The sequence below is a fragment of the Schistocerca americana genome, chromosome 5 (genome assembly GCF_021461395.2).
Source record: "Schistocerca americana isolate TAMUIC-IGC-003095 chromosome 5, iqSchAmer2.1, whole genome shotgun sequence".
Taxonomy (NCBI): Eukaryota; Metazoa; Arthropoda; class Insecta; order Orthoptera; family Acrididae; genus Schistocerca; species Schistocerca americana.
The window spans coordinates 370,443,227-370,459,393 of NC_060123.1; the positions used below are offsets into that span (position 1 = coordinate 370,443,227).

Here is a 16,167-nt window from a genome sequence, read left to right on the forward strand (position 1 = left end):
TCTGCCTTATTGGTTGATGGTCTCCAGTGCTAATCCGGTGCTTCACAGTCGATTTGTCTAATTTGCTCTTCACCTGTGGATTGAAGCATTCAGAGAACTCTTGAAGAATGGCAAGTAGCTTCTCTGTTGTTCCTTAGTGAGATCTGGTGATAGTCGAGCTAGAAGATCATGTCCCATAGTGGTAGCACTAATTTCGCCCACAGAATTGGCATGGGAGGTTTCTATGACACTCAGCTGTCATTCAATTAACGGTTGATGCACGGCATGACATGTGACAGTTACCTTTCTAGTGGTGCCTGTAGGGATGATCAGTTTGCCCAGCACACATAGTCTCCACACTCGGATGCGCATATTCCTGTCCACAGTATCTCGTCTCATCTAGCTTAATCTTCGAGCAACCACAATCTGTAATTGCCTGAGGAGCTTTCAAAAAGTCCCATCTGAGAATGATGTCATGACTACACTCCTGTAAGATGATGACTTCTAAGGGCTGTGAATGGCCACTTATACCCACACAAATGGTACATCTTCCTGTAGATTTTACGTATTTGCCATTAGCCACCTTCAGCAGAGATGTTTTGTTGTCGACTAATATGGTTATCTGCAATTGGTGATGGTACTTCTCCGAAATGACTGAATATGATGCTCCAGAGTCCGCAAGAGCTTGGGCTGGTCGGCCATCCATGAGGATATCGATGTAGTTTCCTATAATTTTTTTAGTGATCGACGGCCAAGGATTTTTCTCTTCGGCGGCCTCACCTCCAAGGAAGGTCGCACCCTTTAGTTTTCCAGGTTGCGGCGGCTAGGTGATTGGCTGGAGCTTCTAAACAGTGTTTGACACCTTGATCGGCATGTTGGGGAACGTTCTCTGCAGCGGCTAGCTTGCGCGATGGTAACCAATGTCGTCCTGCACCCACATCTTCTTGTTCATCTTCTTGTTCATCTTCGTCGTTCCGGAGTTGGCATCGGCTAAGATCGGTCTAGTGTCTTCTGGCGCAGGCATCATCAAATATCGGCCGCCTTTCTCGACAATAGCGCACCGCATGTCCCGGTCATCCACAGTGGAAACATACTGGTTAGTTATCCTGGGTCCTCCAGACGTCAGTCTTCCTTGCTGCCCAAACAGGTTCCTCATGCGGCATTGTAGGAACATAACTTCGCCTAGATCTCTACTTTTTCACCGTTTTAAAGGGAAATGAAGGATGAAAGATTGGGTTCAATGTCTGTGCCACTTCTTCCCTTATGACCTCTTGAAGCGTCTCAGTTTTTTGCTCGCCATGCAATCCAAGTGCCTTCTGGTCTTCCTCTCTCACTATCTGAAGAAGAAAACTTGTGAAATTAGTTGCTTCCTCCAACACAGACATTGATACGACGTTTGGAGGCCGTTCAAACTTCTCGCATGTAATTCTTTTTTAATGCATTGTCTCAATATACTGGCACCATTTTATGAAGTCGTCAACTGTTGAAACCTCCTTCAAGAGTAAGGCTTGATATGTGTCCTCAGCAACACCCTTCAAGAGATGTGCAACCTTGTCTTCCTCCTTCATTCTAGGATCCACTATTTTACACAGCTCCAAGACGTCTTCAATGTAGGATGCTGTAGTTTCCACTGGACACTGTGTCCTGAATTTTAATTCATCTTCAGCCTTGCACTTCAGTCGTCGTGATGCCGAAATACTTGCACAGTTCCACCTGGAATACTTCCCAGTTTGTGATCTTCTCCTCGTTGTTCTCATACCATTGCTTGGCAGCACCCTCCAAGTAGAAAAATACTTCAGCCAAACACACAGTGTCATCCTATTTGTTAAATTTGGCAATACACTCATATACCTTCAGCCACTTGTTTGGATCTTGGCCACCATCACCAGAGAACCCGGAAGGATGTCTTCATGTGAGGGCACACAGTTGCTGCCATCGTAACGTCCTCTTCGTCTTCTGTCTCCGATAGATTGTGATCTGTTGAATATGGCTCAAACTCTGATTTCTCGCCATGTAAATGGCGGTTATGTCGTGGTCTGATGGGAGAAACTGTGTCGCCAATAATGTGCGCTATCACAAGTTCCAACACCCAGCGTCTCCACCAGAATAATGTCACGTAGAACAAGGTGTAATTAGATGAATGACGAACACTAACTTCACTTAACAAAGGTTTAATCAGCACTTGCACATACAGGAGCGTGGAGCAAACTGCCTCCAGCCAAAACACACACCGTATATATACAGCTACAGAACTTTCCAGTATAATGTTTCTTCACATTTGTGGATACTTCTTGAATGTACTCGAACCAAATAAAAAAATTAAAATTGTACAGTTCAGGTGAGTTTTGAACTCACGATCCTCCATGCAACAGTTTATTATCATAACCACTACACCACAGAGCTACTCAGCTTCTTCTGCGACAATATATAATCGAGAACATGTTACCAATTAATTTCTGTATGCTCTACGCATTATATAACAAAGCAGAAAGAACTACAAGCTTTAAAAGCAAGCCAATAAGCCATTTCCTGAAATTTCATACTTATTTGCTTTTCCCAAGAAATTAGGTAATGTCTATAGTACATGCGTTTAACATGGGTGAGGGATGGAAGGAGGGCAAGGGGTGACGGAAGGGGAGAAAGGTGGGGGAGGGGGGATTAATTTCCCTTCAAAATACATTCAAACTGCTATCAAAAACAGTTTCAACTACTGGTGTCAATAACTTACATTCTGCTGCAACAGTTGTTACTTATTCAATCAAACATCTACACTTTTGTGACACTCTATAAAGTGAGTGGTAGGAACACTGCAATACAAAACACTTACTGATGATGTCACATTCGAAAGTATCTTCAAGAGGGCAGCTGCCATGTATGTTGGATTTTCTTCAATTGTGGCACACGACACTAAGGCCTCTCTTATGGAATCCATGTGAGTTCTATTCTTTTCTCTCACCACAGTTCGTGCTTCTGGATCAGTTGACAACAGCACATACATGATGACTGGAAGTTGTCTACGAAAGGATAAATGCAATTCAATAAAGCTGTGATTTTCTTCTAAACTGTTCTTGTTAGTCATTCAGGAACAAGCTTGGTAAAATAAACTACTGCCATAAAATTCCCTGTTTATAAAACATAGTAACAATTACCATGCAACATACTAAAAACAAGTGAAAAATTTACACCATGAATATAATACAATTACTCTGCTCACCGAAGTGCATGTGGAAAAGTTACTCATGAAAGACAAAGAAATTGATAGTATTTTCAAGCTCTAACACTCAGATGAGGAACAAAAGAAGCATGGAGACTGTTTTAAAAAAAACTTGCAATATGTCATTTTCGCATCACAGTAGGAGTTATCCTTACAGAAAGGATAGAGTTAACACAAGAGCATGGATATGAACGGCGAAATAAGAGTGAGCAAGATAATTAATTAATTTCATAGTATGCCCTATTCTTCACAAATTTTACTGATTAGATGTGTAGCAATGGAAAGTCTGGATTGCAATATCAACAACATTATGGAAAGAAGAGAATGCTACTCGCTGTGAAGATGACATGCTGAGTTGCAGGCAGGCACAATGAAAAGACTGTTACACATTGAGAGTTTGGTCAAAGCCTCTTCAGAAAGAACACACACAAGCAAGAGCAAGCACACCTGATGCATACACGATCGTTATCTATGGCGGCCGGAGATTGCTATCATGTGTACGTGAGGTGTGCTTGCATGTGAGAAGGTGTGTGTGTGTGTGTGTGTGTGTGTGTGTGTGTGTGTGTGTGTTTTCCTTTCTGAAGAGGCTTTGCCCAAATGCTCATGTGCGTGAGGTGTACTTGCTTCTGTGAATCTGTGTTTGTTTCATTCTGAAGAGGCTTTGGCCGAATGCTGAATGTGCAACAGTTTTGTCTGCAACTCAATGTGTCATCTTCACGGTGAGTAGCTATCTACCCTTTTCACATCTTGTATTACTTGATCCATAAAATTGCGGAAAATCAATTGTAACCAGACTGCTACTATTGTGGCTGTAAACCATTCAGCTATTTTCAGTGTGACCAGAAATTTTATAAATCATTAAATTTATTAGCAAACATTTGAAATACACTGCATAGCTACAATTAAGAGCACAAACTGAAATTCCCATCTACTTCATTGTGGAGACTGTTGCTGGATGTACATGGGTATTTTCAGAAATGAAATTTATGTCAGTGATCATATTTCATTAAACGTCTCATCTGGACCCAACATAAACTGCCATCTAAGTTACTTCCCGATAATTCAGAAGTGCTTATCCTTATATTTTCAAAAACTTTCTCTCCCATGTTTAATTTTTGTTTTCATGTTCAGTAATCAATTCCATGGCACAAAATTAAGTTCTAAAAGCATCTAAAACATCAACAACTGAATGTTGTTCTAAAATTATTTTTTCAACACTATAAATCAGCACTTTGTTGACTTATTAGATAAGTATTAGGCAAAAGTCATGTTATGTCAAACAATCCTTGTGTTCATTTCTTTTATACAAGGTGGGACTGTCAAACAGTTTCATAATATGAAAGTAAGAAATCAAGACTAACCCAACAAGAGCAAAGTGCTTCCTTTCTAACTGTAAAAATAACACCAGATTAGTACTGACAAAACAAACAAATTAAGAAAGAAACCTCTAATTTCAAACTTTAATGACTTTATAAGCAGTTCCATTGTAGAAAGAAAATGGCAGGTGAGAAAGAGAAAGAAAAAATGGAGAACGATAGCATGCTTCCAGGTGTTCTGCTGAGTTGTTTCCATTTTATGCACAATATTTCAATGACCGACCCATCTGTTATGTTGAGGTGCTGCGAGTTTTGCTGCTATGTGTAATTGCTGCCTGGAATCCAATCAGACTGTTGGCTGCTTTCACAAGTGGTCTGCCTTTTATTGGGTAGGAAATCCCTGTGACTAGACTAAGGTAGTATTTATTGGGTGGGTGTGCAGGTCAGGTCTTGTTCCTGGGCTGACTAAGGGAATGACTTGTGGGGTGCAGGATTGGGAAGAAGATTGGAATAGGGATGCAATAGGTTGGGTGGGTCGCAGGACACCACTTGGGTGATGTGGGTAGGATATCCCCCACCTCAGGACACAACAAGGGGTAATCATGGCCCTGGTAAAGGATGTGGCTGAGCTTTTCATGGCCAGTGAAACACTGGGTGATTAGAGGAGCACTGGGTGGTGACTGGTTCACACATTTACTTGTGTCAGAGGAGGATATGGCACACAGTTGATCTGTCTATGGATGAGCTGGATAGGATATTGTCTGTCAATAAAGGCTCTGATAAAATTATCAGTATATTTTAACAATTCCTGATTTCTAATGCCAATGCGGCATTCCCAGGTGGCAAGACTGCCGTCCCACACTATTATAATTGGTGGATTTGGTAACTGACTTTCACCATCAATAACTGAAGCACCAAACAGCATTTCCCTGAAAAAATAATACAAGTTTTTGATTACTACCCACCGACCACCTCCTATCACAGTCCACTCATTGGCCTATCCTACCCCATGAAAGGCAGGGCCAAGTGTGAAAGCAGGCTGTGTTACTTAACAAAAATGCTACAATTACTTCAGAACATTCTACAAGGCATGGCTGTAAAGTAACTGGACTATTGCTGTAAAAAATTTATTTCAACAACATATACACTACTGGCCATTAAAATTGCTACACCAAGAAGAAATGCACATGATAAATGGGTATTCATTGGACAAATATATTATACTAGAACTGATACGTGATTACATTTCCATGCAATTTGGGTGTCTAGATCCTGAGAAATCAGTACCCAGAACAACCACCTCTGGCCGTAATAACGGCCTTGATACACCTGGGCATTGACTCAAACAGAGCTTGGATGGCGTGTACAGGTACAGCTGCCCATACAGCTTCCACACGATACCATAGTTCATCAAGAGTAGTGACTGGCGTATTGCGACGAACCAGTTGCTCGGCCACCATTGACCAGATGTTTTCAATTGGTGAGATATCTGGAGAATGTGCTGGTCAGGGCAGCAGTCGAACATTTTCTATGTCCAGAAAGGGCCGTACAGGATCTGCAACATGCGGTCGTGTATTATCCTGTTGAAATGTAGGGTTTCGCAGGGATCGAATGAAGGGTAGAGCCACGGGTCGTAACACATCTGAAATGTAACGTCCACTGTTCAAAATGTCGTCAATGCAAACAAGAGGTGACCAAGACGTGTAACCAATGGCACCCCATACCATCACGCCAGGTGATATGACAGTATGGCGATGACAAATACATGCTTCCAAGAAGCGTTCACCGCGATGTCAACAAACACGGATGCGACCATCATGATGCTGTAAACAAAACATGGATTCATCCGAAAAAATGACGTTTTGCCATTCGTGCACCCAGGTTCGTCGTTGAGTACACCATCGCAGGCACTCCTGTCTGTGATGCAGCGTCAAGGGTAACCGCAGCCATGGTCACCGAGCTGATAGTCCATGCTGCCGCAAACGTCGTCGAATTGTTCGTACAGATGGTTGTTGTCTTGCAAATGTCCCCATCTGTTGACTCAGTGATCGAGACATGACTGCACGATCCGTTACAGTCATGCGGATTAGATGCCTGTCATCTCGACTGCTAGTGATACAAGGTCGTTGGGATCCAGCACAGCATTCCATATTACCCTCCCGAACCCACCTATTCCATATTCTGCTAACAGTCATTGGATCTCAATCAACGCGAGCAGCAATGTCATGATACAATAAACCGCAATCGCGATAGGAGACAATCTGACCTTTATCGAAGTTGGAAACGTGATGGTATGCATTTCTCCTCCTTACACGAGGCATCACAACAATGTTTCACCAGGCAACACCGGTCAATTGCTGTTTGTGTGTGAGAAATCGGTTGGAAACTTTCCTCATGTCAGCACGTTGTAGGTGTCGCCACAGGCACCAACCTTGTGTGAATGCTCTGAAAAGCTAATCATTTGCATATCACAGCATCTTCTTCCTGTCGGTTAAATTTCACGTCTGTAACACGTCATCTTCGTGGTGTAGCAATTTTAATGCCCAGTAGTGTATATTTAGTTATTGTTGCCCTCAATTAGGCCCTTCCTCTATCAACACAATGCTCCTTGCGAATTTTCCATGGATGGAAACAGTGCTGGAAGTCTTCCTCTGTGAGATCCTCGATGATGTGTGCCACTTTTTCTTTCACTGCTTCAACTGACTGAAATCCTGTTCCTTTTGATGCAGATTTGATCTTGAGGAACAGATAAAAATCACATAATGCTAGATCAGGCGAAAAAGGTGGATGAGCTAACACTGGGATGCTGTAGTTTGCTAGGTATCTCTTAACAGATAATGTGGTGTGAGCTAATGCATTGCCTTGATCCAGAAACTGTAACTTTTTCTTCCAGAATCACTGTTACTTTTTTACTTATTTTCTCACAGAGTTGAGCAAGAACCTTAAGGTTGTAATGTTAATAGTGTCACCTTCAGGAATCCAGTGAAGATACACGATTTCATGAATTAAATAAAAAAGAAAAGAACGAAAAAAAAATCATTGATTTGAACCTACACACATCAAAAAAGTTTTGCATCACCCCAGTTCCCAGAACTCCTGAAGATAGACGTTGACTGTGGATATTGTATCACAGACACAGTCACTTTGACTGTTCAGAGATGTCACGAGACCCGACCAAAGACATAAACAACCATGAATGAGCAGCGCCTATTAGGCAGAGGGGGGTCCGACAGCCAATCGGTTCCAGTCACTCCACCAGGAAGGAGATACACGGCTCATCTTATCTGTAGTTCAACCATGCCTAGATGGTCAATACCGCAGTTCGATTGCATCTGCATTGTTACTTTGTGCCAGGAAGGGCTCTCAACAAGGGAAGTGTCCAGGCATCCTGGAGTGAACAACTGCAGTTGATGACCACTACCTGTGGATTATGGCTCGTGGGGAACCGTGACAGCAACGCCACCATGTGGAACAATGCTTTTCGTGCAGCCACAGGACGTCATGTTACGACTCAAATTGCACGCAATAGGCTGCAAGATGCGCATCTTCACTCCCGACGTCCATGGCAAGGTCCATCTTTGCGACCATGACACCATGCAGCGCAGTACAGATGGGCCCAACAACATCCGAATGGACTGCTCAGGATTGGCATCACATCCTCTTCATCGATGAGTGTCGCATAGGCCTTCAGACAATCGTTGGAGATGTGTTTTGAGGCAACTCCATCAGGCTGAATGCCTTAGACATACTGTCCAGCAAGTGCAGCAAGGTGGAGGTTACCTGCTGTTTTGTGGTGGTATTATGTGGGGCCGACGTACGCCCGTGGTGGTCATGGAAGGCGCCGTAACAGGGTCTGTAACAGCTGTACAATACTGGAATGTCATCCTCCGACCGATAGTGCAACCATATCACAGCACATTGGTGAGGCATTTATCTTCATGGGCAAAATTCGTGCCCCCATCGTGCACATCTTGTGAATGACTATCTTCAGGATAACAACATCGCTCGACTAGAGTGGCCAGCATATTCTCCTGACATGAACCATATCAAACATGCCTGGGATAGGTCGAAAATGGCTATTTATGGACGAAGTGACCCACCAACTGCTCTGAGGGATCTACGCCAAACCAACATTGAGGAGTGGGACAATCTGGGTCAACAAAGCCTTGAAGAACTTGTGGATAGTATGCCACGACAAATACAGGCATGCATAAATGCAAGAGCGTGTGCTACTGGGTATTAGAGGTACCAGTATGTACAGCAATCTAGACCACCACCTCTGAAGGTCCCACTGTATGTTGGTACAACATGCAATGTGTGGTTTTCATGAGCAATAAAAAGGGCAGAAATGAAGTTTATGTTGATCTCTGTTCCAATTTTCTGCACAGTTTCCGGAACCGAGGTGATGCAAAACTTTTTTTGACGTGTTTAGATTTGCTCATTTAAGCTTTTATCACTCTCAGTGAAGTTGGGCACGGACCGGTGGTTAGTTTCTGGACCATAACAAAAACCAAGATTCGTTGCATGTTGCCACTCTTTCCAAGAAGTTTTCAATGGTATTCAAAGTGTCAGTATAAACACTTCCCACGAGCTGCTTTTCGTTCAATCGTGAGAATTTTTGGCACCAATTTTAAACACACTTTTCACTTGTTAATCTGGTTTTGTAAAATTTACCTTGCACATCCTTTGTCAATTTTCAGCAATCAATCAAATACTCAACCAATGGTCAGACTTAATCAGACTACCTACGTTTTTGTTATTTTCATCTGTTTTCAATGTTGAAGGGCATCCCAGGCATGAGTCGTCTTCAAAAACGTCTCAGCAATCTTGTAACTGCATGAACCACTTGAAAACTCACGTGATAAACAGCCGTCATCATACACTTTGCTTTTGTCTACACACACAAGATGCCACATTCGACTGAGAAGGCTCCACACGTCACAGCTATTGGTCGTTTCATCTTTGGCACATGCGTCCTTACTCTGTGACAGCATCCGTCTTGTTATTTTATAACCACACCTCGTATGTGGGTACGACAAGTAATGCAACTGTGAACTCCCACGAATGGCCATCACCAGACTTTGGCGAACTAAAAACTGCTGCACACCACAAGACAAATGACTTCAACAGTTGCTTCACTATATGCTCCATTTGGATACTCCCTTTCAGCACAAGCTTCTCTGAACTACACAGGTGGGAATTGGCTCTCCAGTATATCTGGCAATCCTGCCATCCCCCCGCCCTAATCTCTGCTAACCTGTTCCCAGTGCCTCACCTAACCTTTTGCCTTCTCTCTCCTGTCCACATCACTCCTTTCCCCACTTTCTCCCACCATTCTCCTAACCCCCCCCCCCCCTCCTTGCTCTCTCTCTCTCTCTCTCTCTCTCTCTCTCTCTCTCTCCCTCCCCCCCCCCCCCTCCTTCCCTCTCCCTCTCGCCACTAGTTTGTCTCTGAATGATGTAGCTGCCTTGGGGAATCTCCATTGCAGTATCCAGGAAATAACACACACAATCACCTTAGGCACTGATTCATTCGTAAGTCTGCTTTTTTTCATATTAGTCTTACCACATCTACAATATTCATTCACCACATACTAACTTAAATGTAGTTATTTACTCTGCATCCAAGATTATCTCTTCTTTCCATATGAGAATTATCTGCCCCCTCCCCCACACCTGGTACTCAATATCTGTCTTACATGCTCTACCCTCTGAACTCTGTTTGTCTTGTTGTGCAGCCACTGAGTCACCTATCAAAAGACCTGCCTCACTACCCCTCTTTGCATTGTGTATGCTGCCCTACCCCCACATCTTCCTCAGGCCACGCAACTGCTTTCAATAATTGATAATCAATACTTAGTCTCATCAGGGCCACATGAGGGAGTGAGAGTGTGTGTGTGTGTGTGTGTGTGTGTGAGAGAGAGAGCCCAAGTTCAATAGGTTTCCTGTTCTCCTGCACACAATCTGAATGATGTAGCTGCTGCCTTGGGGAACCTCCAATGCAGCATTCATGAAATAACAACATATACATACAATCACCTTAGAAACTGATTCACCTTAAGTCTGCTTTTCTTCATATTAGTCATACCATATCTACAATCTTCATACAACACAAACTAACTTAAACATAGTTACTTACTCTGCATCCAAGATTATCTCTTCTTTCCGTATGAGAATTTCATTCACTAAGTGAATATAGCTACTCTCACTGAGAGCACCACCAAATGACTTTCCAAGAATAGAGAGACAATCCAGTGAAGCAACTCGAATGAGTGATACAGGACACGAAAGTGCAATCAGTAGAGCTGGCACTGTTATTTCATCATAGCTCAACATCCACCCAATAGATGATTCAGACTGCCGAAGAAGTGATGTCGCAAGACACAGGGAACGTAACTGGAGTTCGTAGCTCACAATATTACATTCAATGTCATTTGCTTCAGTCATTGCATGACCAATCCACATATTACTTAGGAAATTCATTTGATTGCTGAACTGTGGGAAGTATTCCTTTAAAAAAATAAAAATGTAAGTCATTTATCTAACAAACAAAATACAAAACTAAAAATTTTCAAAACAAAGCCCATAAAGAAACTAACTAGTGTCACAACATTATGGTCAGTCTTCAATATTTTTAAAGCTAAGAAACTTTCTTTTTAAAATCTCAGCCACATCAGATGATTAGACAACCAACCAATCATACATTTAGAGTCTCGAAACATACATTACTGAAGACTGAGCACTTAGCATAACAATCTATAACAAGATCAATTACAGAGAAAAGTCTGGTTAAGAGTTTACAAAAAGGGTTCGCAGCTTGTATACATGACTGTTCACACAAATGACTACAAATTCATTTGAGTAAAAAAATTCATTTGAGTAAAAAGGTGTAAGTTGGCACATTTTTTACAACTGTGCAAGATCTTTGAAATTTTAAATAAATCTTCTATGTCTTGAACATGATAAATATAAATTACAGCCATCTGGCATTCATCTCATTCCAAAATGGGAGAACACCACTAAAAACAAAAGTACATAATCTACAAGCAATTCATAAAAAATGTATCACAGCAAACTGGTAAATGCTCATCAGATCACGAAAAAGGAGATTTTAATAGATAGTATGTCCTGTTGTACTCAGTACACTTTGCACATTACCAGTATCTTTGGAAAATTCTAATACTTTCATTAATTTAAAAAAATAAATAAAAACAGTGGTGAAACAAAATTATACAAGAGTGGTTTGATAAATCTGGTAAATCTTAATGAAAGACTAGAATATTTTTGTTGTGCCTTTATGGCTGGTAAGCCACAGAATCGGAATTAGTCAATGTATCGACTGCAACTGAAAATGGAGAAAACAGCATTTTATGCTGTAACTTAACATTTTCATTTGAAGAGTTGGACTGCCACACAAACCAAAACAGAATTGGATGAAGTTCACGTGAGCTCTGTTTTACCACTGAAGACTATTTACTTTTGGATTAATGACTTTAAATTTGGTCAGACAAGTACCGAAAACAGAGTGTGCTCTGACCATGCAACAGAGATCACCTCTAAGGAAACCACTGACAAAATTCATGATATGTTAATGCAAGACCAATGAATAAAAATTTGTGAGATTGCCAAGACTGTAGGCATCTCAACTGAGTGGGTGTATAATATCCTGCACAGAGAACTGGCTGTGAAGAAGCTGTGTGGAAGGTGGGTGCACAATTGTTCACAGTTGACCAAAAGCACATAAGGCACAACATTTTTATACAACGTCTAGTGAGGTTTAATCACAATCTGTAAGACTTCTTGCACTTATTTGTGACTGTTGATGAAACCTGGATCCATTGTTACACACCAGAGTCAACATGGCAGACAAAACAATGGGAAAGGGCTGATGAAAGTGCACTGCAGAAGGCAAAAACCATTTTGTCAGGTGGTAAGGTGATGCTCAATGTGGTCTCCCCCCCCTGTGACTTTTTTCTTTTCCCTAAAGTCAAGTCAGCTTTGAAAGGAACTAGATTTGAGACTGTTGAAGCAGTAAAAAAAAAAGCGACGGAAGTAATGTATGGACTTACCGAAAATGATCTGCAGCATTGCTATGAACAGTGGAAAATTCGTATGGAGCGGTGTAGAGACCGAGGAGGAGAGTACATTGAAGGAGATAACATGAAATTGTAAATAAATGTTTTTTCCAGCATCATTCCGGTTTTTTTCTAGCCGCACCTCGTATGTCATGAAGTAATGTGAGTTGTTTATGAAACAAATATTTTATTTTGCTTTTTTATCAGACTTACCAAACCAACCTCATAAAGCATCTGCTTTTTAAATATACAAGCAGATGCAAATAATAAAATGCAAAATTGTTCACTTAATAAATTGAGAAAACAACAGTCAAATATGAATTTTCAAACAAGATAAGAATTGTTACTGAGTCTTCAACAGCACAGGAAAGGATTGGGAAATCTGTTAAAGAACCTGAAGCTGAAACACACAACTGTACATTGAAACATACAGAATTACAGAACATTCCTGCTGCAGAAAAGTGGAAAATCTTAATGCAGAGGAATTTGAGTCACTAAGGGCTTCTGTAGAAACAGAGAAAAGAAAAGGAAGTACTATTTTCAGATGAAGACAGCTATTTAACTACAAAATCCAACAAACAGGACTCTAATGCAAAACAATATTTTAGTAAAGTAGACAGTCATTAAATTATTAATAAAAGGAGTAACTGACAAGTACACTGCACAACGATTAACTGCAAGGACATAATAACAGTAAGGAGGAATGGGAAGTGATGGAAGGGAAAGGAAGAAAATTGTAGTTTACTAATATGCTGATGCGAGATCATTAGTGACAAAGCACAAACTTGGTTTGGACAACACTTGAAGAAGGTATCAAGACATGCACGAAGAACCTAACAACTATGTCTCTTTCAAAAGAAGCATGACCCCTCATGGAATTCACCTTAAATGGTTTAGGGAAATCATGGAAAACCTAAATATGGATGGGATGAGGCAGATGTTCAGTAAAGCAAGAATGACAACAAGAAAAGGTAAAGAAAAATACAATGGGGAAAAAGGCACAAAAATGATTTAAAATTACAATGAGGATGCAGAGGAAATGAAAGAATAGCAAAGTCCTTAAGTGGAAACACATAACAACAATAACAAACATCAAAACAAGTTACAATGCAGGAAAAAATGAGGATCATTATTGTGATCAACAGCAATTCCTTGCCATTAAGAGATGAGGGGAAAGGATGGGTGTAAGGGTAGAGAGCCTTAAAACTCTAAATTAATAATACTTATAGCTTTTTTTATCAAATTCAATTCAAGTTCAAATTGATATTTGAGTACTACCTGAAAGAATTCTCTCAGTTGTATTATGTATGCACACTTTGTACGCTCTTCCTGGGGTTGTAAACTGCAACCCGCAACTAGGACTTCAAACATTCTTATCAAAAATTTGGCTGCTGTGACAGTTTCCTCTTCATCTCTAACGCCTTTCAGATCCCACCATATACTTGTTCTAAGTTTTGGTGGGACTGTGGTGTATTTTATCAATATTGACACACAGTGAAGAAAAGCTTCCAATGGAAGTTTCTGCATCCTTGCAACTTTAAAGCATTTGTGAATATTGTTGATGCCCAATTCTTTGCCATCACCAGCTAGTGTTACCTGATGAACAGAGGGAATTATAATTATTAGTCTCTTGAACAATGAAAGCAACACAAGTTACATCAGACATTAAAGAACAAGAAAACTGAATTACTGATGGATTTAAAATTAAAAACTCATGAATGAGTATTGGTATTTAAAAAAAAGTATAGGAACAAAATGATGTTATATTCAATTGAAAGTGACATTTAAGTACTATTTTTCAACATAGTCACCACTAATCATAGCAGTGAACAAACTTCGCAATTCCATTGCAACAAAATTCTGCCACCTGAGATTTCAACAGTTAAGTCACACACTCCCAAAGTTCCACATCGTCGTCAAAGCACTGTCTTTATCACTGGAAACAGATGGTACTTACCGGGTGCAAGACCAAGACGGCACGGCGGATGAGGAAACACCTCCCACTTGAAAGCATTGAGTACTTCTTGAGTGCCATTTGTTGTACATATTCGAGCACTGTTGTTCAAGAACAAAATTTCCGAGCTCAACTTTCCTCTACACTTATTCTGAATTGTTGATCTCAAGTTCTCGAAGGTCTGACAATACCTCACAGAGTTTACTGTCAGATCACACTCAAGGAAACTGACAAGAAGCACACATTTCCTGTCCTAAAAAAAAAATGGTCACCACAATCTTTCTTGCATACAATGTCTGGAAGCATTTTTTGTTTTTTTTTTTTTTTTTGGGAGGAATTTGTAAGACCGTACTCCATAGATTACAATTTAGTCTTGCAGTTCAATGTTTGACACAAGTCTCGTCTCCAGTTACGATTCGAACAAGTAAAGAGCTACGATCTTTTTCATAAGAATCCAGAAATGTCAATGATGCAGTCATATCTTAGTTGTTGTTTTTTTTTTTTTTTTTTTTTTTTTTTTTTCAAGAATTTTGGTATCCATCTTGCACAAAATTTGCAATAGCTCAGCTTCGGTGCAACAATCTGATGCAACAACTTTCATGAAATTTGTGGAAGACTAAACAAGAGTTTTACATTGTGAATCAGCAGTTTTCTTGAATCTTCTCATCAACTTTTGCAACCGGTTCATCAGTCACAATGCTCGGCCACACACCTTGCTCTTGATTGTGAACATTAGCCTGGCCACTTTTAAACTTAATGCACCAATGGCACACTCTATCTTCAGTTATGACGTTGTTTTCATACACTTAACACAGTTGTCGATAAATGTCATTCGTCTTATGGTATTTTGACGTTACTGACCGTATCTTACTACTGAGCATACTTCACAATTCCCGGGATTATCAATTGTGGCACAGATTTAAAAATCTTATTATAAAATAATGGGAAATGACACAAACCTCACACTGGCATGGCTGAATGCCGAATGAATCGACAAACACTCAGACAACAATATGGTCGCTTTAGAGCCGCCCATTATTGCTGCAGGCAAAAGCATTACACTACTTTCTGGAAAGGTCCTGCAACTACAGTACTGGGTCGTTAGACCAAATGTGCTATCCAAAGCAATAAAGGTGAATGCATAGCTGTTAGTAAAATTTCAAACTCTCACAGAAGTTCTTCACTTTTTAGCTGAACTAGGTTCACCAAATTTCATTCTAATTATGTCTAGTAACTCCTTACCACATTAATTTATAAGTTCAGCCAACAAACTCTGCCAGAATAGCTTAAGGAAGAATGAAAGTGAGATCAGCAATGAGTTCATTAAAGACAGTGCACAAACTCAAACTGGGGAAAGTTGGGGAAGGAAACTGCCAATGTCATTTTCAGAGAAACCACCCCAGAATTTAAACTTTAATTGGTTTAGGAAAACCACGGAAAACCTAAATCTGCATCATTGGATGAGGATTTAAACTATCCTCTTACCGAATACAAGTCCAGTGTATTACCACTGTGCCATGCAGCCCAGTTGACAAAATTTAATAAGTGGGTTAGTCACAATGTGTTCACTGTTGCTTTGAAAAATTCCAGTTTTGTTATTAAACAATGGGAAATTACATTGGGGTCATCT

General features: G+C 40.6%; 1 protein-coding gene across 1 annotated transcript in view; it reads right to left on the reverse strand.

Annotated features, from left to right (window-relative positions):
- The window catches only part of LOC124615903 (HEAT repeat-containing protein 1), a 276,744-nt gene that overhangs the window by 161,303 nt on the left and 99,274 nt on the right, over positions 1 to 16,167 (reverse strand). The window contains exons 8-10 of the mRNA XM_047144079.1: positions 13,862 to 14,179; positions 10,648 to 11,018; positions 2,807 to 2,993 (exon numbers count right to left, since the gene is read on the reverse strand). Of these exons, the coding sequence (XP_047000035.1) occupies positions 2,807 to 2,993; positions 10,648 to 11,018; positions 13,862 to 14,179 (876 nt within the window). The remainder of the gene's footprint in view (positions 1 to 2,806; positions 2,994 to 10,647; positions 11,019 to 13,861; positions 14,180 to 16,167) is intronic.